Source organism: Bombina bombina, chromosome 2 (genome assembly GCF_027579735.1).
Source record: "Bombina bombina isolate aBomBom1 chromosome 2, aBomBom1.pri, whole genome shotgun sequence".
Lineage (NCBI taxonomy): Eukaryota > Metazoa > Chordata > Amphibia > Anura > Bombinatoridae > Bombina > Bombina bombina.
In genome coordinates this window covers 164,989,985-165,012,899 of record NC_069500.1, presented here as the reverse complement: position 1 = coordinate 165,012,899, position 22,915 = coordinate 164,989,985, and the positions used below count along the sequence as shown (strand labels likewise).

The 22,915-nt window shown below is 37.4% G+C and overlaps 1 protein-coding gene across 1 annotated transcript in view; it reads right to left on the bottom strand.

Moving 5' to 3' along the window:
- SHISAL2B (shisa like 2B) overlaps positions 1-22,915 on the bottom strand; it is a 478,734-nt gene that overhangs the window by 126,193 nt on the left and 329,626 nt on the right. Inside the window, exon 2 of the mRNA XM_053699696.1 lies at positions 9,663-9,820. Coding sequence (XP_053555671.1) covers positions 9,663-9,820 — 158 coding nt within the window. The remainder of the gene's footprint in view (positions 1-9,662; positions 9,821-22,915) is intronic.

The window sequence follows — 22,915 nt, the reverse complement described above, 5'->3', positions numbered from 1 at the left end:
ATAATTACAAAATTACCTGTAAAATAAATCCTAACCTAAGTTACAATTAAACCTAACACTACACTATCAATAAATTAATTAAATAAACTACCTACAATTACCTACAATTAACCTAACACTACACTATCAATAAATTAATTAAATACAATTCCTACAAATAAATACAATTAAATAAACTAGCTAAAGTACAAAAAATAAAAAAGAACTAAGTTACAAAAAATAAAAAAATATTTACAAACATAATAAAAATATTACAACAATTTTAAACTAATTACACCTACTCTAAGCCCCCTAATAAAATAACAAAGCCCCCCAAAATAAAAAAATGCCCTACCCTATTCTAAATTACTAAAGTTCAAAGCTCTTTTACCTTACCAGCCCTGAACAGGGCCCTTTGCGGGGCATGCCCCAAAGAATTCAGCTCTTTTGCCTGTAAAAAAAAACATACAATACCCCCCCCAACATTACAACCCACCACCCACATACCCCTAATCTAACCCAAACCCCCCTTAAATAAACCTAACACTAAGCCCCTGAAGATCTTCCTACCTTATCTTCACCCTGCCAGGTTCACCGATCCATCCTGAAGAGCTCCTCCGATGTCCTGATCCAAGCCCAAGCGGGGGGCTGAAGAGGTCCATGATCCGGCTGAAGTCTTCATCCAAGCGGGAGCTGAAGAGGTCCATGATCCGGATGAAGTCTTCATCCAAGCGGGAGCTGAAGAGGTCCATGATCCGGATGAAGTCTTCATCCAAGCGGGAGCTGAAGAGGTCCATGATCCGGATGAAGTCTTCTATCAAAGGCATCTTCAATCTTCTTTCTTCCGGATCCATCTTGCAGACCTCCGACGCGGAACATCCTCTTCTCCCGACGCCTACTAGCCGAATGACGGTTCCTTTAAGGGATGTCATCCAAGATGGCGTCCCTCGAATTCCGATTGGCTGATAGGATTCTATCAGCCAATCGGAATTAAGGTAGGAATATTCTTATTGGCTGATGGAATCAGCCAATCAGAATCAAGTTCAATCCGATTGGCTGATCCAATCAGCCAATCAGATTGAGCTCGCATTCTATTGGCTGATCGGATCCGGATCATGGACCTCTTCAGCTCCCGCTTGGATGAAGACTTCAGCCGGATCATGGACCTCTTCAGCCCCCCGCTTGGGCTTGGATCAGGACATCGGAGGAGCTCTTCAGGACGGATCGGTGAACCTGGTATGGTGAAGATAAGGTAGGAAGATCTTCAGGGGCTTAGTGTTAGGTTTATTTAAGGGGGGTTTGGGTTAGATTAGAGGTATGTGGGTGGTGGGTTGTAATGTTGGGGGGGTATTGTATGTTTTTTTTTACAGGCAAAAGAGCTGAATTCTTTGGGGCATGCCCCGCAAAGGGCCCTGTTCAGGGCTGGTAAGGTAAAAGAGCTTTGAACTTTAGTAATTTAGAATAGGGTAGGGCATTTTTTTATTTTGGGGGGCTTTGTTATTTTATTAGGGGGCTTAGAGTAGGTGTAATTAGTTTAAAATTGTTGTAATATTTTTATTATGTTTGTAAATATTTTTTTATTTTTTGTAACTTAGTTCTTTTTTATTTTTTGTACTTTAGCTAGTTTATTTAATTGTATTTATTTGTAGGAATTGTATTTAATTAATTTATTGATAGTGTAGTGTTAGGTTAATTGTAGGTAATTGTAGGTAGTTTATTTAATTAATTTATTGATAGTGTAGTGTTAGGTTTAATTGTAACTTAGGTTAGGATTTATTTTACAGGTAATTTTGTAATTATTTTAACTATTTTAGCTATTAAATAGTTCTTAACTATTTAATAGCTATTGTACCTGGTTAAAATAAATACAAAGTTACCTGTAAAATAAATATAAATCCTAAAATAGCTATAATATAATTATAATTTATATTGTAGCTATATTAGGATTTATTTTACAGGTAAGTATTTAGCTTTAAATAGGAATAATTTATTTAATAAGAGTTAATTAATTTCGTTAGATGTAAATTATATTTAACTTAGGGGGGTGTTAGTGTTAGGGTTAGACTTAGCTTTAGGGGTTAATACATTTATTAGAATAGCGGTGAGCTCCAGTCGGCAGATTAGGGGTTAATAATTGAAGTTAGGTGTTGGCGATGTTAGGGAGGGCAGATTAGGGGTTAATACTATTTATTATAGGGTTAGTGAGGCGGATTAGGGGTTAATAACTTTATTATAGTAGCGCTCAGGTCCGGTCGGCAGATTAGGGGTTAATAAGTGTAGGCAGGTGGAGGCGACGTTGTGGGGGGCAGATTAGGGGTTAATAAATATAATATAGGGGTCGGCGATGTTAGGGCAGCAGATTAGGGGTACATAGGGATAATGTAAGTAGCGGCGGTTTACGGAGCGGCAGATTAGGGATTAATAATAATATGCAGGGGTCAGCGATAGCGGGGGCGGCAGATTAGGGGTTAATAAGTGTAAGGTTAGGGGTGTTTAGACTCGGGGTACATGTTAGAGTGTTAGGTGCAGACGTAGGAAGTGTTTCCGCATAGCAAACAATGGGGCTGCGTTAGGAGCTGAACGTGGCTTTTTTGCAGGTGTTAGGTTTTTTTCAGCTCAAACAGCCCCATTGTTTCCTATGGGAGAATCGTGCACGAGCACGTTTTTGAGGCTGGCCGCTTGCGTAAGCAACTCTGGTATCGAGAGTTGAAGCTGCGTTAAAAATGCTCTACGCTCCTTTTTTGGAGCCTAACGCAGCCTTTATGTGGACTCTCAATACCAGAGTTATTTTTATGGTGCGGCCAGAAAAAAGCCGGCGTTAGTTTTTCGGGTCGTTACTGACAAAACTCCAAATCTAGCCGTATGTGTGTGTATGTATGTATATATATATATATATATATATATATATATATATATATATATATATATATAAATATAAAAAAAAATAGAAGGCACTCACCGGATTTAACAAGGGGTGAAAACACTTTATTCACCTTATGTGTAATATTCTGGGAAACACTCCCCGTCTTCAGACAATCAAGTTAACCAAACCTTAAGCAAGGATTTAAATACCCTCTTACCTCATTAACAATCAACCCACATGTGAAGTCTAGCAGGTGCGTGGCCCGGTGTGCGTGTCATCAGACGGAGTCCGTTGCCTAGAAACCTGCCAGCATTTGTCAATAACCATTACCATGTAATTTTAGACATAACTAACACCTGTGCTACGAAACTTTACTTAAAAACAAACTATTAAATACAATCAGTATGCACTACAACAAATTGACTAGACCGTACTTTAAATAAGTAAATACTAAACCATGTTAAAAATGTCTGCAAACCATACAAAAGATCAACTAATTATTTGCAGAACAGTTATACCGTCTATTCGCTAATAAATATGTTAAGCAATGAATGCTAATCACTCTGCTGATATTAGCTGCACACTCTCAAAGCATATCATATTTCACATATGCTTAAAGGAGGTATAGCATGAAAATACTAATATAGATATGCAGAGGAACAAGAAGTAAATTCAAATTAAACTAAGAAAAAAATAAATATAAAATAAATAAATAAAATAAAAAATAAATAATAAAAACATAAGTAAAACGGGCAAAAATTAAACCAAAAATAAACCTAAAGAGCATGCGACAAGAAACATAGAAAAAACAAAAAAATACAAAAAATGCACAAAATTTATAGGGAGATTGAAAAGAGGTGAGACTAGGAAGAAGATAGGAAACAGAGAATAAGAAGAAAAAATAGAAAAAGAAAAGAAAAAGGAGAGAAAAGAAAAAGATAAGGGGAAGGAAGAAAAAAAGAAAAAGAGAAAGAAAGGGAGAAAGAAAGAAAGAAAGAAAGAAAGAGAGAAAGAATGAGAACCTGCCACTATCAGAGCAACAGTTAGGCTATATTATCCAAATGGAGTTTAAAGGTCGTCGAGAGTGCTAGGCCATACTGAACTTGCACTTCTATATACATAGATTGGAGCCCTTTCCAGTCAGACACCTTGCCATATACCATATCCCCTTTTTGCCTTTTTAAACTATTTGTATCAACATTTAAATGATATCTTTTAATTAAAAAGTGTAAATATGAGTGTAATAATCCATTTTAATATTTTTTGGATGTATTTTATGACATACATTAATAACCTTTACACTTTACTATAGGTCTCAAGTTGCGCTAAATATTCTAGTGCAATATCGGGTTGCACTTTCAGCTTGTAATATGAGCACTATTTAGTGTGGTTGAGATATCCTTTGAAAATATAGTCAGTCACGCTAACCATTCTCGGGTAAATTGTTTTACCAGAGAATTCTTTTACTGCTTCTAATCTAGTCAATAATGAGGAAAGTAAAAATTCATGTAACCAATAACCACATTTCTGCATCTTACTTCATAACATATGCAGCTTATCAGGCTCATTTCATTGTAGCATACTAGGCTATAAAATACTTTAAATGGCACATTTTAATATGGCTTAATTTCCTTGTGATATTTCACTGTGGCCTTTATCTAGCTCATATACACTTTCCCTGTGACACACTTTTTATCAGCGGTTATCAACTCTAGTCCTTAAATGTCTTTAACCGAACAGATTTAAAGGATTTCCCTGTCTGAGCACAGGTGAGTGTGCAGCTAACCAGCCAAGGAAGGGAAATACAATCTGGTCTGTTATTGTTGCTTGATGGTAAAACCGAGAAATACTGATTTATGTGATAAAATGCATGCTTACCTTAGCTGCATTAGGGCAAATTGCCAATGCTCCAGGTACCCCAAGGGTACATGTATCAGAGGTTAAGATCCAAGGCCATATGTGATGTATAGATTTGTGAATAAGATAGAGGTTCATGAAATAATTTTGAGATTCACAGTACTTTCATAGCACAAAAACACATATCTTCCACTACTGTCCAATAATCATTACACATAAATCTATGTAATCTTCCCAGCCCCCACTACCTCATTAGGTATGATACTTCATATCAGTCTTTTTTACCTAGAGTTTTATACTGTCAGGAATAGCGTTAATGTTTTTTTCGTATGATCAATTATATGGTAGAGAATTGCATCAGAGCAAGATTTCAGTTCTGAAGATCCACTAAAAGTTCAGATTTTTAGGATTCCCTTGGATAACAACAGATTACTGAGCAATGAATAACTGTATATCAACTATGTTGCCCTTAAGACACGGAGCACCATGTATTAATAAGCGAATGCTGCCATGTTGCCCTTGCGGAGTGAGCCTGGTTTCTACTGCTCCTTACCATCTGTTCCACCTCTAAATTGGCGGATAGAAATCACCTCGAGCACATTCGTTCGGGGTGATTGACAGGCCCTTCTGTCACACTATTGTTCTTGCAAGAGAAGGGGCGGCATTACATACTCAAGTGGCTGTGTGATGATACATCTGGTCAGCGGACACAGACAATGATGCAAAGCCGGGCGGACAAGTTCTCACATAGAGAATCTTGTCTGTACCAGCTTTGTACATGGGACACATGGCTTGTTAGTGGGCAGATAGGACTATACTTTGAAATGTAAGCATTAGAGCAACGTATGTGAAATAACAATGCCAAAATGTCACGGAAAACTAAATGCTATAGAAAGAATTCATAACGGTAACATTATTATAAATTATTATACTCTTTATTAATTTATATAAAACATTTTTTTTTATTGCCAATTTCTTCCATTTCACTCCTTTAATTGCTTCCCCTTATAACTAAAAATATAGGACCAGATTGCAAGTAGCGTTCTAATGATAATGCAGGCGTGATAACCAATATCGCTTGACCTTGATACCATTAGCGTGCGACTTTATTATTACTATTGTTTGAATATAACTTTGTGTTTAACGCCCACAAATATTTAAGCACATAGTTAAAGTCCACTTTTGCTGAAAAGATGAACATGGCCAATGATTGGTGCCTATGCTCATATGCTGATTGTGAGAGGCTAACTTAGCTGTGTATTTGTGACTGGGGCTGAATTGCCCTTCCAAAGAAGCGTGGAGCAGAAGGAATGTATTTCAGAAGTTAGCAGAGTTCATAAAATGAATAGCACCTATAATGATGCTGGATAATTGGTGTAATTGCCTAAGCTTATAAACACAATTAGACAGTTCTTTCCAAACGAATGCTTTGTGTACAATCCCTACATCTTATTTTAACCCCTTTTCCCCTTGTTCCAATAATGCTCACAATTATTAAACAGAGTGATTAGCAAGTCTGAAGTTATAACTGGTAGTTGTTTTCCTTTCTGAACATAGCATGATGTGTTTATTTCTAAAGCAATATCTTAAACATAATACATTTTACATTGTTTTGTGACATTACACCAATTTTGACAGCTGTTAAATTGTATTTCTCTGTTATTGACGTCAATGTTAATACAAAGCAATATTAAGACTTTTGAAAACCCTTTTGTGCTATAATTTTATTGTATTTTTGTTACATGCAAATTAATAGTATGCTCTAAACCCCCCAGCAATTACCCAGTATATTTCCATACTTGCATCATTACATTTTTGATAGTAGCTTAAAGGGACACTCAAGTCAAAATAAACTTTTATGATTCAGATATAGGGGTCAACTTACCAAATGTGGGGCAGACATGATTTGGTATTGCGAACCATGTCCGCCTGACGTCGCCAAATGCCAACAGCATACGCTGTCGGAATTTAACATTGCACAAGCATTTCTTGTGAAATGCTTGTGCAATGCCGCCCCCTGCACATTTGTGGGCAATTGGCCGCTAGCAGGGGGTGTCAATCCCAATCATATCTTACGATCACTGCTTCTTAACTGCTGTTTCTGGCAATCCAGAACCTACGGGCAGATAAAGCAGCAACCGCTGCTTATTAAATCCTCCCCATTGCATGCAGTTTTAAGAGACTTTCCAATTTGCACAGTCTTTATTATATATACACACTTTCTAGGGAACAATCTCCTATTGAGCAGTGTTTACAAGCCCAAAGGATATATGTATACTAGTCTGTGATTGGCAGATGTCTGTCACATGATACAGGGGGATAAAAAATACATTTGCCAGAAAAAATTCTACTGCTTATTTGAAATTCGGAGTAGGTGTTATTGCCTTGTCATTTTATTATGTAATTCTACTGTATTTAGTGGTCCTTTTAATTAACACTCTGATGCTCGCTATCCCAGCTAATGAGGAGATTCTGCCCCCTGTCAATTTAGCACGGTATAACTACAGTAGTAGTTATTAATAATATTAATTATTAGTAATAGTCTTAAGGTGGAGCTTAATTAGATGGTGGTGTGATATTGTTGAGAAATTTTTGTTATGGTTAATTATGTAGCTATTGGGGTATCTTGGACTGGGGATCATGTAAAAGAAGGATTATTGTGGTAGGGTTGTATGAATAGTTGTGATAGTCGCTGGATTATACATTGATGTAGATTTATTATGCTGCATACGCAACTTTTTGGGCTATGTGGATCAGGTTCACATAAGTGACCCAGCTGCACATATTTATAAAAACAGAAACCGCTTCTTTTTCCTCTCCGACACCTTAGAAGTGGCATCACCCAGACACTCGTTCTTTTGGGGTGACTGACATTCCCTGCTCTAGTGCAATTGGTTGAGTCAGAACAGGGAACAACATTGCACAAGAAACCTCTTGTGCAATGTTAATGCTCCTTTAAATTAGTCAATATACTTTTTTTATATTTCTTCCTTGAATGTCAAGAAACCGGTTAAAGCAAATGATAGATTCAAATACAGCAGGTGGTGTGAAATCAAGAGACAGAAAGATGATGTGTAATAGAAATCTTTTCAACATAAGGCTGCATGCGATGTACATATAATACATGCTAAAAGAAAAGTAGTCACAATGAGTGCAATGTACAACCTAGTACAGACAGTCACATTCCTAAAGAGGATATGCAGGTGGGATCTGTGTATCTAGAATATACCAGAAATTTAATCTAAGTAGCCATGTTGTATACATCAGAAATAACATAAATCATTCTAGCCATATTATATACTCTCTAGAGCCAATTTATCAATGTCTGTGCGACATGATACACTGTAGCGTATCATGTTCCATAGACATCGCTGAATGCCGACAGCATACGCTGTCTGCATTTAACATTGCACAAGCAGTTCACCAGAATCAGCCCGATTGTATAGGATCGGGCGGATTGCAGACCGCATCCTCAGAGGCAGCGGACCAGTTATGGAACTTGATAATTAAGCCCCTCTATCTCTACTAGGCTCAATTAGGTTTATTTTAGTGAGGGGTAAAGTCAATATGATGGATAATTTATTTTTACAAAGGCATTGCTGGGCAAAATACCAGCAGGCACAATCAGGTACTTTCTCAATAATGTTTCAATAATGCAATAGAGCCTCCTGTTACTATTAGTTGCTAGATGTCGCAAGTGTAATGGCAGACAAGATACCGATTGACAGCTACCTGGTTGTCAAACCTGTCACTATCAAAGCCCACAAAGAAAACATAATCTCAATTATATTTTTGAAAGCAAAAGAATAATAAATTAAATATACACCTAATGCATGTAAAGATACTAAGCCAGGTAACCCTCATGTATCTAAGTATATTGCTGAAATATAATAAAAAAAAAGCTGTAAAATATTAGAACAACAATTTTAAAATATGAATTTACTGTTACATGAGCAACTTCTTTTTCTACCCTTATCCCTATTTTGTTGCAGCATATTGACAGCTATATGTGACTTGCTCCGCACTGTGGGCCGCATTACCTTTGTCCAGTAGCAAAATCTATTATTTTATTTTTTTTGCATCATAAAGATAAATATGTTTTAGGCATAAGATGTGTTTGGAAGGATAGAGAAGTGCCCACGATAGCCTCTGTTACACGCAATATCCAATATCAAATATTGGTAGAACAATTTGATCCAGTAATACTCACGGAAATAAAATTAACTAAATATCTAGCAAAATGGGATAAAGTCATTTTAGCGCAGCCTAGAGAGGTTCAGCTACAGATACTAAGTCATTTCCGCAAGTCAGCGGAATCAGACAGGTACCCCAAATTTTGGAGACAGCATCTCCTCTGAGGTTGGGGGACGGGGGGTCGGGGGTGTGAGAGAGAGCAATCTTTTTTTTTTTCTCTTGCTTTCTTTTCTCTCTTTTCTTTTTCTGCTTTTGTTTTTGTTAGTTTCTTAGGTCTAGGATTATAATTATAAAAAAGTCCCAGTAGTGTGGCATTTATTTGAAGTTATACTGAATTGTCAAGATGTATGTAAATATGCAGGACAAGTGTCTAATGGTATTTTATATGTTATCGGGCCCTGCGTGGCGCAATAGACTAAGAGTCTGTTCTTGCCGTTTTTTTTTTCTTTTCTTTTTATGCTCTTCTTGTAATTTTGTACACTTCTGGATATAAATAAAATATTAAAAAAAAAATGTGTTTGGTTAATAAATAAATGCATTTTGAGTATTTATATAGTAATTATGAAGCTCGGTTATGCTATGTGATATTGAGCATGGAAAAAAAGCTAAAAGAACTTCTCATGTAGTAAAATATACATCATATAATTCTATTTCAAAAATATATATTTTAGGTTTTGTTCACCAGTGCAAAATTGAATGATAGGATGAGCATTTATTGATGGTTTGCAAAGGGAACTTAAATAACTCTATATAACTGATCTAAACATACCTTTATATGACGATGACGATCCTGAGTGTTGTAGCTTCAGGCCAGTATCTATTCTTTGTGGCTTTGTATACAGAAATAAATAACAAAGAACACAGACACTGATGATGAAAGCTAACAAAACCAGTGCTGCAATTCCAAGTCCAATCAAAGCTCCTATGCTGGAAAAAAAAGAAGATTGAACAATAAAATAAATACATGACAAAAAGATGCAAAGAAGTGAGCAACATACACAACTATATCAGAAATAATATATGTGTTGATGATTAACCTCTACACTGGTTGAAAAAGACAGCACATAGTAGATTTCCTTTTTTTATTCTCTAAATATCTGTAGAAAGTTGTTAGATATTGGCAGAAAACAAAAAAGACAGGAAAGTGGCTCAAAAATACCTAGACTGAAAATTCAAAGTGACAAGGGATATGATGGTGTAGCATTTCATACATTGGGGCCGATGTAACATCCTGGAATGCAGCAGTTTCCGCGCGAGCCGTCTTAAGACCACTGCTCCTTAACTTACACGCCACCTCTGGGGCAGCAGACAGCAATCATCCCGATCAGATACGATCGGGATGATTGACACCCCTGCTATGTACATATGTATTTATAAGTGTACATATGTCTTTAAATGCATAAATACATAAAAACACTTATAAATACATATATACACATATAAATACATATATACACATATAAATACATAAATACACTTATAAATACATATGTACGCTTATAAATACATATATACACATATAAATACATATATACACATATAAATATACATATACACTTATAAATACATATATACACTTATTAATACATATAAATACATAAATACACATATAAATACATATATACACTTATAAATACATATATACACATATAAATACACATATAAATACATATATACAAAAGTACACACATATCATACATACATAAACATATTTATACATGTATATGTGTGTATATCTTTGTTAAAGCCCTGTGCAGCCTTTTTTTTCCTAACACCTGAGCCCTTATAACTTTTTTGTGCAATATTGTTTTAGAATATTTTTTATTATACTGTGTTATTATGAGTGTAACTGTACTTTGTAATGTATTTTTGATGCATTTTGTGACACTTTTTTGTTTTGCTAAACAGTTAAACAGAGCTCTGAGGACGCGTTTACCAATTTGCCTTAACCTGAATTGCGCTCATGCAATCACGTTTACTTTCAACTTGTAATACCAGCACCCGTGATAAATCCCTTATCGCTATTGCGTAACTGTTGGCCCCCCTTGTAATTTGGTCCTAAATGTTTAATGTACTGTACTTTTTAGCAAAAATGTAAAAATACTCCCCTCACAAAGCTACAGCCACCTATATGCTCTTCAAATTACAGAACAGCTTGGTGTCTTATGTTGAAAGAATAACCCTGCTGTTTTTACTATTACTTATTAATATATTTAAAGAGACAACTGCCGATTGGTGACTGTATGTATATGACTTTTGTCATTGGTTCACCGAGTTAGTTCCCAGTAGTGCATTGCTGTTCCTTCAAAAAAGGTTGCAAACAGAATTAAGTTGTTTATAACTGCATGCTCTAACTGACTCAAGAAAAGTATTAGGCTTTATTTCCCTTTAATAAAGTTAGGAACTATTCACAAGGTACGGCCTTTCTTTCTTGCTTTCTTTTCCACTTTACTGATGAGACAATGACCTCTATATCTGATGAGCTCATTATCCACTGGTAACAGATGAGTGCACTACAAGTGAGCTCTTTCATTTAATTTTAAATACAGAACCACCTGTGTTGTTTGTTCTGTTTTTCGTGTTTCTACGCCTACACTGATTGCACCTCAGCTGGTTTTGGATTAATGCAAAATAAAAACATGGCTATTAATTGATTTAATATTGATGATAAGTGTTTGAATACAACCTAATATTTGTGTTTTTTTGCAATTAACATTTTTACGAAACGAAAAGACTTAACTGTGGTTATAACATTCAGAACATTCATAGGGTTATTTTGTGCATAGTTTAAAAGTAATTAATAAATATTTTTTAACTTTTAATAAACCTTTATAAGTTATTCAAAAGTTAAATATTTAAAATAAGCTCTTCAATCCCCTATATGCTGTAAGGGACAGTTCCAAATGGCTTTTCAACTGGGTAACACTGTTTTTTAAATAACATTATTAAATAAGAAATCCATCAATTCAAAACAAAAAGCTAAAAAATAAATCCAGAAGGCTGTATAAAAGTGTTGTTGTATGGAATTGTTTTCAGGATGCAAAGTATCTGAAGGGTTTTTAAACTTCAAAACCACAAGAAAGAACACAGGTGTTTGTGAAGGATTTGAATGAAGTAACAGATTAGAAATAGACCCTATATGGTTGGAATTTACAGTTACTCTCCATTAGATTTTTTCTCTAGGTCGTTGGAGCTTTAAAACTCTCCATAAAATCAGGTTGACACTGAAACAAATCAAAGCATTCTTCTCCATATTTATATGATTTTTGAGCACATTTTGATTGGTTCAGATTTTGCACAAAATTTTACTATTTTGCCCAACAACTGTATAGTTGGGACCATGGATGTGCTTTATTATTATTACTATACTTTATTTATGAAGCGCCAACATATTCCACACCGCTGTCCATGGATACAATTCATTTAGATAAAACAATGATAAAAAAACTTCTAGGAGACAGGACAAAATTTACAACCACATACAGGAGGAGTTGAGGGCCTTATTCCCTTGGGAATTTACAATCCCATTTGTGCATTTGTACATTTCATTATAAAACGAAAGCTGAATATGGCTGTCACTTGCTGCATTTAGCTTTTTTTGAAGCCAGATTTCTTCTTTTGAAAGTGCAACACACTAAGATCTGTGCAAATTAAAATCTTCCGCAAGAAAAAATCCAGCTCTGAAAAAAGCTAAATGCTACTACGGGCTGCCATATTCAACATTTTGTTTTTATAAAGAAACGTCGGAATACACATCCCTAGTTGGGATGTATCAGATTAAATGTGTTATCATAAAACTTTTTTTCCATCATCTATTCAACTACCTCTACAACTTTGCCCGTTTGCGGGAGCGTGTAAATCAAACGGCCATTACAAGTGGCTGGTTATTGCTACCGCAAACTTGCTGTAGCGATTAGCGCTACAAAAATTAACCAGAGATTAGATCTCTGGATGATTTTCCAAAAGTGCCCCAAATGCCCTCAAAATAGAGGGCATCATAGTTTTTTATTAAAAAAAAATCTAGCATTTTTTTTTAATGAAAAAAAAAAACTGCATTAGGCAGTTTTGGGACTTCAAAGTTGGTGGGAGTGGGGCGGAAAAAAACAAAACAGCACTGAAAAATATAATTTATGCTTACCTGATAAATTATTTTCTTTCCTGGCATGGAGAGTCCACAAATCGATTTAATTTCTAGTGGGAATTCAACTCCTGGCCACCAGGTGGAGGCAAAGAACACCCCAGCAAAGCTTCAAGTATCCTCCCACTTCCCACAATCCCCAGTCATTCAGCCGAGGAATAATGGAAAGAGAAGAAGACACAAAGGGTATAGAGGTGCCTGAGGTTTAGAAAATGACAAAAAGCCATCTTAAAATAAGGGCGGGTCATGGACTCTCCATGCCAGGAAAATAATTTATCAGGTAAGCATAGATTAATTTTTTTTCCTATGGCATGGAGAGACCACGAATCCATTCAATTACTAGTGGGAAACAATACCAAAGCTAGAGTCCAGAGAATGTAAGGGAGGGATACACAAGACAGGTGAACCTAAACAGAAGGCACTACCACTTGAAGAACTTTCCTCCCAAAGGCAGCCTCAGCTGAGACAAAAACATCACATTTGGAAAATTTGGAAAAAGTATGCAAAGATGATCAAGTGGCTGCCTTGCAAATCTGTTCCACAGAAGCATCATTCTTAAAGGCCCAAGAGGAAGCGACAGCCCTAGTGGAGTGAGCCGTAATTTTCTTTGGAGGCTGCTGTCCAGCTGTCTCATAAGCCAATCGAATAACACTTCTCAACCAGAAAGAGAGGATAGAAGAGGTTGCCTTCTAACCCCAGAAAAGACAAAAAAAAAACAGAAGATTGATGAAAATCTTTCGTAGCCTGCAAATAGAACTTCAAAGCACGCACAACATCCAGATTGTGCAACAACCTCCTTCTTAGAGAAAGGATTTAGGACAAAGTAAAGGAACAACAATTTTTTGGTTAATATTGCAATCCTGAAACCACCTTAGGTAGGAATCCTAATTTAGTACGGAAAACTGCCTTATCCACGTGAAGAATAAGATAAGGAGAATCCCACTGTAGAGCCAAAAGCTCTGAAACTCTACGGGCAGAGGAAATTGCCAGCAGAAACAAAACCTTCCAGGACAATAACTTAATATCAATAGAATGCATAGGCTGAAATGGAGCCTGCTGCAGAACTTTGAGAACCAGATTAAGACTCTAAGGAGGAGCAATTGACCTAAACACAGGCCTGAATCTAACCAAAGTGTGGACAAAAAATTGAACATCTGGCAAAATTGCCAGACGCTTCTGCAAAGAATTGACAGAGTCAAAATCTGACCCTTTAGGTTACTGACTGATAAACCCTTCTCCAGGCCCTCCTGAAGAAAGGACAGAATACAATGAATTCTCACCTGACTCCAAGAAAGACCCCTAGATCCACACCAATGAAGGTATTTACGACATACCTTATAATAAATCTTGCGAGTAACAGGCTTACAAGCCTTAATCATAGACTCAATAATCTTCACAGAAAAACCTCGTCTGGACAAGACTAAGCTTTCAATCTCCAAGCAGTCAGCTTCAGAGAGACTAAGCTTGGATGAAGGAAGGGACCCTGAAGTAGAAGATCCTTCAATTTCCACGGGGGAAATGATGACATCTTCACTAGGTCTGCAAATCAAGTTCTGTGAGGCCATGCTGGAGCTATTAGAATCACTGACGCCTTCTCCTGTTTGATACGAGCTATCACCCGAGGAAGGAGGGCAACCGGAGGAAACAGATAAATTAGACCAAAATCCCATGGCACTGACAGGGCGTCTACCAGAACTGCCTGAGGATCTCTTGATCTTGCTCTGTATTTTGGAAGCTTGGCATTTAGACGAGATGCCATCAGATCCAGCTTCGGAACTACCCATTTGAAAGTTAACATCGAGAGACCTTCCAGATGGCGAGCCCATTCCCCTGGATGAAACTTCTGCCTGCTTAGATAATCCGCTTTCCAGTTGTCCACCCCTGGGATATGAATGGCAGAGAGATGACAATTGTGAGGCTCTGTCCACTGAAGAATGCAAGTCATCTCCTTCATAGCTAACAAGCTCCGAGTTCCTCCTTGGTGGTTGATATATACCACCGAAGTGATGTTGTCCAATTGAAATCTGATAAACCGGAAAAAACTCAGTTGAGTCCAAGCAGCTAGTGCATTGAGAATTGTTCTCAAAGTCCCTGAGTTCTTAGGGACCCCCAAACTGCTCCATGGTCACAATCTCCCAAGAAGATCCCAGGAAACAAATGCCCTGAGACAAATGGTCCTTGGAGATCCACTAAGACAGAGAAATCCTTGTCCGAGAGTCTAAAATTATCCTCTGAGAGAGATCCGAGTGGTCTCCGTTCCATTGACTGTGCATACATAACTGTAAAGGTCTCAGATGGAAGCAAGCAAACCGAATAATGTCCATGGATGCCACCATGAGACCAATTCCTTCCATGCACACTGCCACTGATGGACGCACAGAGGACTGAGGAGAACGACAGGCCTCCAGAAGCTTGAATTTTCTGACCTCCGTCAAAAAATCTTCATTGATACTGAGTCTATGATTGTCCCCAGGAAAACATACCCTGGTACTTGGCACCAAAGATCTTTTCCCTAGATTTACTTTCCACCCGTGAGAGTGGAGAATGGCTAACAGAGAATCTGTATGGGATCATGCTAGCTGAAAAGATGGCGCCTTAACCAAGAAATCATCCAGGTAAGGAGCCACCACAATCCCTATAGATCTGGCCACAGCAAAAGAGCCCCTAGAACCTTTGTAAAGATTTGAGGAGCAGTGGCGAGGCTGAAAGGAAGGGCTACAAATTAAAAATCTGGGCCAAAAAAAGCGAACCTCAGGAACTTGAAATGTTCCCTGTGAATAGGCACATGAAGATATGCATCCTTTAGGTTAAGGTGGTCATAAATTGACCTTTCTGAACTAGAGGGAGAATAGAACAAATAGTCTCCATTTTGAAGGATGGAACCTTAAGAAACTTGTTGAAAGACTTTAGGTCTAAAATGGGTTGAAAAGTTCCATCCTTTTTGGGCACCACAAAAAGATTCAAATAAAATCTGTGACCCTGCTCTGCTAGAGGAACTGTGATCCCTTACGCAGTTTAAGAAAGCCTCTCTCTTAACCTGGTTTACAGATAATCTTGATAATAGAAATCTGTCCCTGGGGGGACAATATTTGAATCCCATCCTGTATCCCTGGGAGACTACATCCACTGCCCAAGGATCTGGAACGTCACAAATCCAAAACTGCTGATAAAAGGAAAGCCTGCCCCCCTACCTGATCCAGAACTGGATTGGAGGCGTCCCCTTCATGCTGACATTCTGGATTGCTTACCCTTATTCCAGGGCTGGCTAGCTCTCCAAGAAGTCTTGGCTTGCTCAGATTTAGAATGTCCCTTGAAGTTACGAAAGGAACGAAAATTAGAAGTCTGACGACCCTTGGGACTATTTTTTTCTTATCCTGTGGTAAAAAAAAATCCTTTTCCATCAGTAATCGTGGAAATGATTTCTGCCAGACCAGGACCAAATAAAGTCTTACCCTTAAAAGATAGAGACAGAAGCTTGGATTTGGAAGTCACATCCACAGATGAAGACTTTAACCAAAGGGCTCTGCGGGCTAGTATCGCAAAACTAGAAATCTTGGCTCCCAACTTGCATACTGGCATTACAGATAAAAGTATTAGCCAGCTTTAGAGCCTTGATCCTATCTTGGATCTCCTCTATATTAGTCTCCTCTGAAATTAGATCAGACAATGAGTAACACCAATAAGAGGCTGCACCGGCAACTGTTGCAATACTAGCAACTGGTTGCCACTGCAAACTCTGATGAAGAAACATCTTTCTTAAATAACCCTCCAGTTTCTTATCCATAGGGTTTGTAAAAGAGGAACTATCCTCAAGAGGAATAGTAGTTCTCTTGGCTAAGGTGTAGGAATAGTGTGCCACTAATCTCGCTCTAAATCAGCCAAAGGAAACATATTTTAAAACACCTGAAATGGGTTAAAAGGAACACCTGGCTTCTCCCATTCCTGAGATTTAATGTCAGACATGCAATCTGGAACAAGAATAACCTCCACAGATTTAGGTTTGACATCAAAAACTCGGTTATTCAGTTTATTAGCTTTTTTAGGAGCCTCCTTCAAAAGTAAATAGAGATGCTCTAGTTTAAATCTAAAATTAACCTCCTCAGAATCTACTGTACTAGTAGAATCAGAGATCTCGCCCTTTAGAAGATGCAGAGGAATGATCCTCGCTAGATAACTGAGAAAGACTAACCAAATCAGTCTTGGTGGAATCAGAACCCATAGAAATGTTCTTAGATTTCCTCTTCCTTTTACCAGAACTAGATAAAGCACTTAGGGCTTCAGAAACTGCAGAATTCAACTGCGCAGCAAAATCTTTAGACAAACAAACACTCCCAGAGACTGACTGAGAGGAACCACAGGGCACTGCATGTGAATCTGTCAAAGACTGGGACATGTTAGAAGAAGGTTGCCCTCCTTCCTCGAAAAAGGCTCAGTTAAGGAATCCTTATTCTTAGATAATAAAACCTTATTAAGGCAAGGGGAACAAAATTGCACATGAGGTATAACCTGGGCATCTGCACAATGAAGATATTTATCAAATGACAGAGAAAGCTTGGGATCAGTATCCATAGTAAATAAAAAAGCCCTTTATTTCCCTTATACTCTAATTTCTATATAAAAAATAGAATAAAAACTTTAGGCATAGATATCAAATAATTATTAAAACCGGCACCTCTACACCCCAGCCACGCTGGAGAGACTCACCCAACCGGTAAACAGGAATCCAATCCACACCAGCAAATAAAACCTGTTCAAACTGCAGATCCTAGAAAGCTGCAAACATCAGAGAGAAGCAACAGGCAGAAAAAAATGATCTGATGCCAGAAATCCACTCTGTCCCCTTGAATATCCGCCTTCCAAACAGCCGGCTAGAAACAAACCGTTCAGCACTAAGGAAGTAACTGAACGGTCACATGATCGCAAATTCAAAAGTGAGATGCGGTAAAAAGAACCGCCAACATCTTTCTTAAAGAGATATTACCCAAATAAAATAAAAGCTAAACTTGTGCAAACAAATCCCCATAGCCAAAATAAAAAAAAAAACCTTCACATTACAGAACAGTGCCCTGAACTGCTGCCCAATAAATCCCCAATCTTTAAAAGGGATATTCAGTCCCATAAGGATCCACCTCTAAATATCCATTTTTTTTTCTTTCAAAAAACAAGGAACTCATAAGTGCTGCATCCTTCTCACCAAGGGCCCGATCCGATATGCAGCGTCGCCCGCAAAAGCCGGCGATGCCAGATTTTGCGCTGGTTTGATATCACATATACAGCGTAGCATACAATTTACGCCCGTATATTTCACCCGTCGCCCACAAATTTTACTCCCATAGGCTAACATGGGACTGCGTCGTAAGTCGTATCCAATATCCAGCGCAAGGCCTTACGTGGCGAAAATTGAGAAATCTTGCTCCATTTTCACCTCGCCATAAAATGCACCCGTAGCAGGCCTTGCGCTTAGTATTGGAGCATCATAACTCCCTAAAATGCCTTCCAAAAAAAAAAAACCTAACACCTAATGAATGCGCAATGTCTATTTACCTGTCAACCGCAATCCCTAGTAAAGTGTATAACCCCCAAACCACTGTTCCCAGAGTCCACCGCCACCTACATTATATGTATTAACCCCTAAACCGCCGCTCCCGGACCCCGCCACCACCTACATTAAATATATTACCCCCTAATCTGACCCCCCTACACCACCGCCACCTACATTAAATATATTACCCCCTAATCTGACCCCCTACACCGCCGCCACATACATTAAATGTATTAACCCCTAATCTGACCCCCCTACACTGCCGCAACCTACATTAAATGTATTAACCCCTAATCTGACCCCCCTACACCGCCGCCACCTACATTAAATGTATGACCCCCTAAACCTAAGTCTAACCCTAATACCCCCCTAACTTAATTATTATTTAAATAAATATAAATAATATTAATATTATTAACTCAATTATTCCTATTTAAAACTAAATACTTACCTATAAAATAAACCCTAAGATAGCTACAATATAATTAATAATTACATTGTAGCTATTTTAGGGTTTATATTTATTTTACAGGTATATTTGTATTTATTTTAACTAGGTACAATAGCTATTAAATAGTTAATAACTATTTAATAGTTACCTAGTTAAAATAATTACAAAATTACCTGTAAAATAAATCCTAACCTAGGTTACAAATACACCTAACACTACACTATCAATAAATTAATTAAATAAATTAACTTCAATTATCTAAAATAAAATACAATTAAATAAACTAAACTATATTACAAAAACCCCCCACTAAATTACAAAAAATAAAAAAAATATTACAAGAAGTTTAATCTAATTATACCTAATCTAAGCCCCCTAATAAAATAAACCCCCCCCTTTTAAGGGCTGGTAAAAGAGCTGATTACTTTGGGGCAATGCCCCGCAAACGGCCCTTTTAAGGGCTATTTGTAATTTAGTTTAGGATAGGGAATTTTATTATTTTGAGGGGCTTTTTTTATTTTATTAGGGGGCTTAGATTAGGTGTAATTAGATTAAACTTCTTGTAATATTATTTTATTTTTTGTAATTTAGTGTTTGTTTTTTTTGTAATATAGTTTAGTTTATTTAATTGTATTTTATTTTAGATAATTGTAGTTAATTTATTTAATTAATTTATTGATAGTGTAGTGTTAGGTGTATTTGTAACTTAGGTTAGGATTTATTTTACAGGTAATTTTGTAATTATTTTAACTAGGTAGCTATTAAATAGTTATTAACTATTTAATAGCTATTGTACCTAGTTAAAATAAATACAAAGTTACCTGTAAAATAAATATAAACCCTAAAATAGCTTCAATGTAATTATTAATTATATTGTAGCTATCTTAGGGTTTATTTTATAGGTAAGTATTTAGTTTTAAATAGGAATAATTGAGTTAATAATATTAATATTATTTATATTTATTTAAATAATAATTAAGTTAGGGGGGTGTTAGTGTTAGACTTAGGTTTAGGGGGTAATACATTTAATGTAGGTGGCGGCGGTGTAGGGGGGTCAGATTAGAGGGTAATACATTTAATGTAGGTGGCGGCAGTGTAGGAGGGTCAGATTAGAGGTTAATATATTTAATGTAGGTGGCGGCGGGGTCCGGGAGCGGCGGTTTAGGGGTTAAACACTTTATTTAGGTGCAGCGGGTTTAGAGGTTAATACATATAATGTAGGTGGCAGTAGGCTCCGGGAGCGGCGGTTTAGGGGTTAATACTAGGATAGGTTTATTGCGGTGTGGGCTATGGCGGTTTAGGGGTTAATAATTAGGCTTATTGCATTGTGGGGGGTTGTCGGTCTAGGGGTTAATACATTTATTATTAGGAGTGAGAGGGGGGATTGCGGATATAGGGGTATACGTATCGGGCTGATTTTTGGGAGGCAGGTTAGACAGTTACGGGAGATTTGATATGTTAGTTAGTTTTTTTAGGTGTCGGCAGTTTCTAAAGTGCCGTAAGTAACTTGCGACTCCAGAAATTTGTAGTTACGCTCATTTCTGGACATCCCTGGTTTATCAGACTTACGGCACTTTAGCAACTGCCGGCGCCATATATGTAATACCCCGATGTGCGAGGTGAAACTACGGGTGGAAGGGTTCCCTCGCTTGCGCCGAAAACTACGCCGTATATCGGATCGCGCCCCTAGTAGGCAAAAGCACTTACCTGTGGATCCGCTGTAGGGGAAGGTACAAAAAACAGGTGTGACAGAATCCTCACTGAGATAGACCTGTAGATAAAGAAAATACAGAGTAACCAACCCTGGTTTTCTATATAGGGGTAACAAAAATGTTGGAAGGTAAGCAAAGACCACCTCGCCGTCTTCCAACTGCTAAAAGCCACCATTACTCTTACTAAAGAGAATTACATGGGCACAGCATAACCCCAATCCTTGCTTGCAGGGAAAGGTACCCATTAAAGGATTAATAACTTGATTTCTTCAGACACCTTCGCAGATCCCCTACAATGTTACACAGGCAAAGAATGACTGGGGATTGTGGGAAGTGGAAGGATACTTGAAGCTTTGCTGAGGTGTTCTTTGCCTCCACCTGGTGGCCAGGAGTTGAATTCCCACTAGTAATTGAATGGATTTGTGGACTCTCCATGCCATTGGAAAGAAAGTGCCTTTACATTGCAGTCTATGGGAACTGTGTGTTCCCATAGACCGAAATGTAAACATATATGTACAGGTGGCCCTCGGTTTACGCCAGTTCAATTTGCGCCGTTTCAGAATAACAACCTTTTTTTTCAGTCATGTGCACTAATTAAAATAGCCAGTAGGTGGAGCTGTCCGCTTGTTTTGCAGCAAAGTTATGCAACTTAACAGATCTGAAACTGATCTGTGTACACAGAACAGACATTAGCTATCGAGCAGCCACTTCCCTATTATCTTCCTGTCCAGCTGCTTGAGGTGAGGGTGCCTAACTGCTTATTAATCACTGCAGATTGAAATGCATAGAATAGGTGTAGACCCAATATTATCTAACATGCTAACAATGCAGAGAACTGATTGCAGAAAAATGCAAGTAAAAAACGTTTTTGTTCATTAAACTTAGTTTGATGATGATGCAGTCTATTGTGTAATTATTTTATTAGGTGATGTTTAGCAAATGTTTTTGTTAATTAAACTTAGTTTGATGATGATACAATCTATATTATTAGGCTTATAATGTGGTTTAGCATTTAAAGTCTTCATTTCAAAGCTTTAAAAATAATGTATTAGGTGTTACTAATGACAATTTTAAGAGGGGCCTGGAACCTAACTCCCTGACTTCCCATTGACATACATTATAAACTGGGTTTCAATTTACAACCATTCCTTCTGGAACCTAACCCTGGCATAAACTGTATATAACCTAACAGGGCTACCTGTATATGCTTATATACATATTTCAATTATAAATAGATTGGGAGAGTCAAAGTTAAATACTGATAAGTAATTTAGAAAAAAACTTTTAGATCCATATCAAGGGCAGTGGTGCAGACCCTAAAATATTATTATCAAAACAACATAAAGAAGAAAGGAGGTTTATAGGCATACTATGAGGCCCATTTATCAAGCTACGTATGGAACTTGTGGGCCCGTGTTTCTGGGCCACAAGCTCTATATTAAGAACGTTTACATTAATTCAAATGAGTGAACTCAATAACCCAACAAGCACATATCACCATTATATTGATAAAGACCCTGTTAAAATCCCTTATAAAGATGCGCACGTGTGTCTCTATGGTTTTGGAGTAAAGCAGGTAAACTGCACACCTTTTAGCTTAACTACACACTATAGGATCAACATACCAGCCCTTCAACCTGTGATATAATTGTTAAACCTACAAAATCACCATTTTGTTTGTTATTAATCATCTTTATTTAGGGTTGGAAACCCCAAAATTTTCTTTCATTATTTAGATAGAGCATGTTATTTTAAACAACTTTCCAGTTTACTTCTATTATAAAATTTGCTTCATTCTCTTGGTATTCTTTGTTGAAGGAGCAGCAGTGCATTACTGGGAGCTATCTGAACACATCAGGAGATCCAGTGACAGGAGGCATTTATGTGCAACCACCAATCAGCAGCTAGCTTCCAGTAATGCATTACTGCTCCTGAGCCTACCCATGTGTTCTTTTCAACGAAGGATACCAAGACAGCTAAGCTAATTAGATAATATAAGTAAACTGGAAAGTTGTTTAAAAGCACTAACTATGGGGCCGAATGATCAAGCTCCGAATTGAGCTTGATGCTAAAGACTGTTGTTCCATAACTGGTCCGCCTGCTCTGAGGCTGCGGACATCAATCTGCCCGAACCTAAACGATCGTGCTGATTGACACCTCCTGCTAGCGGCTGATTGGC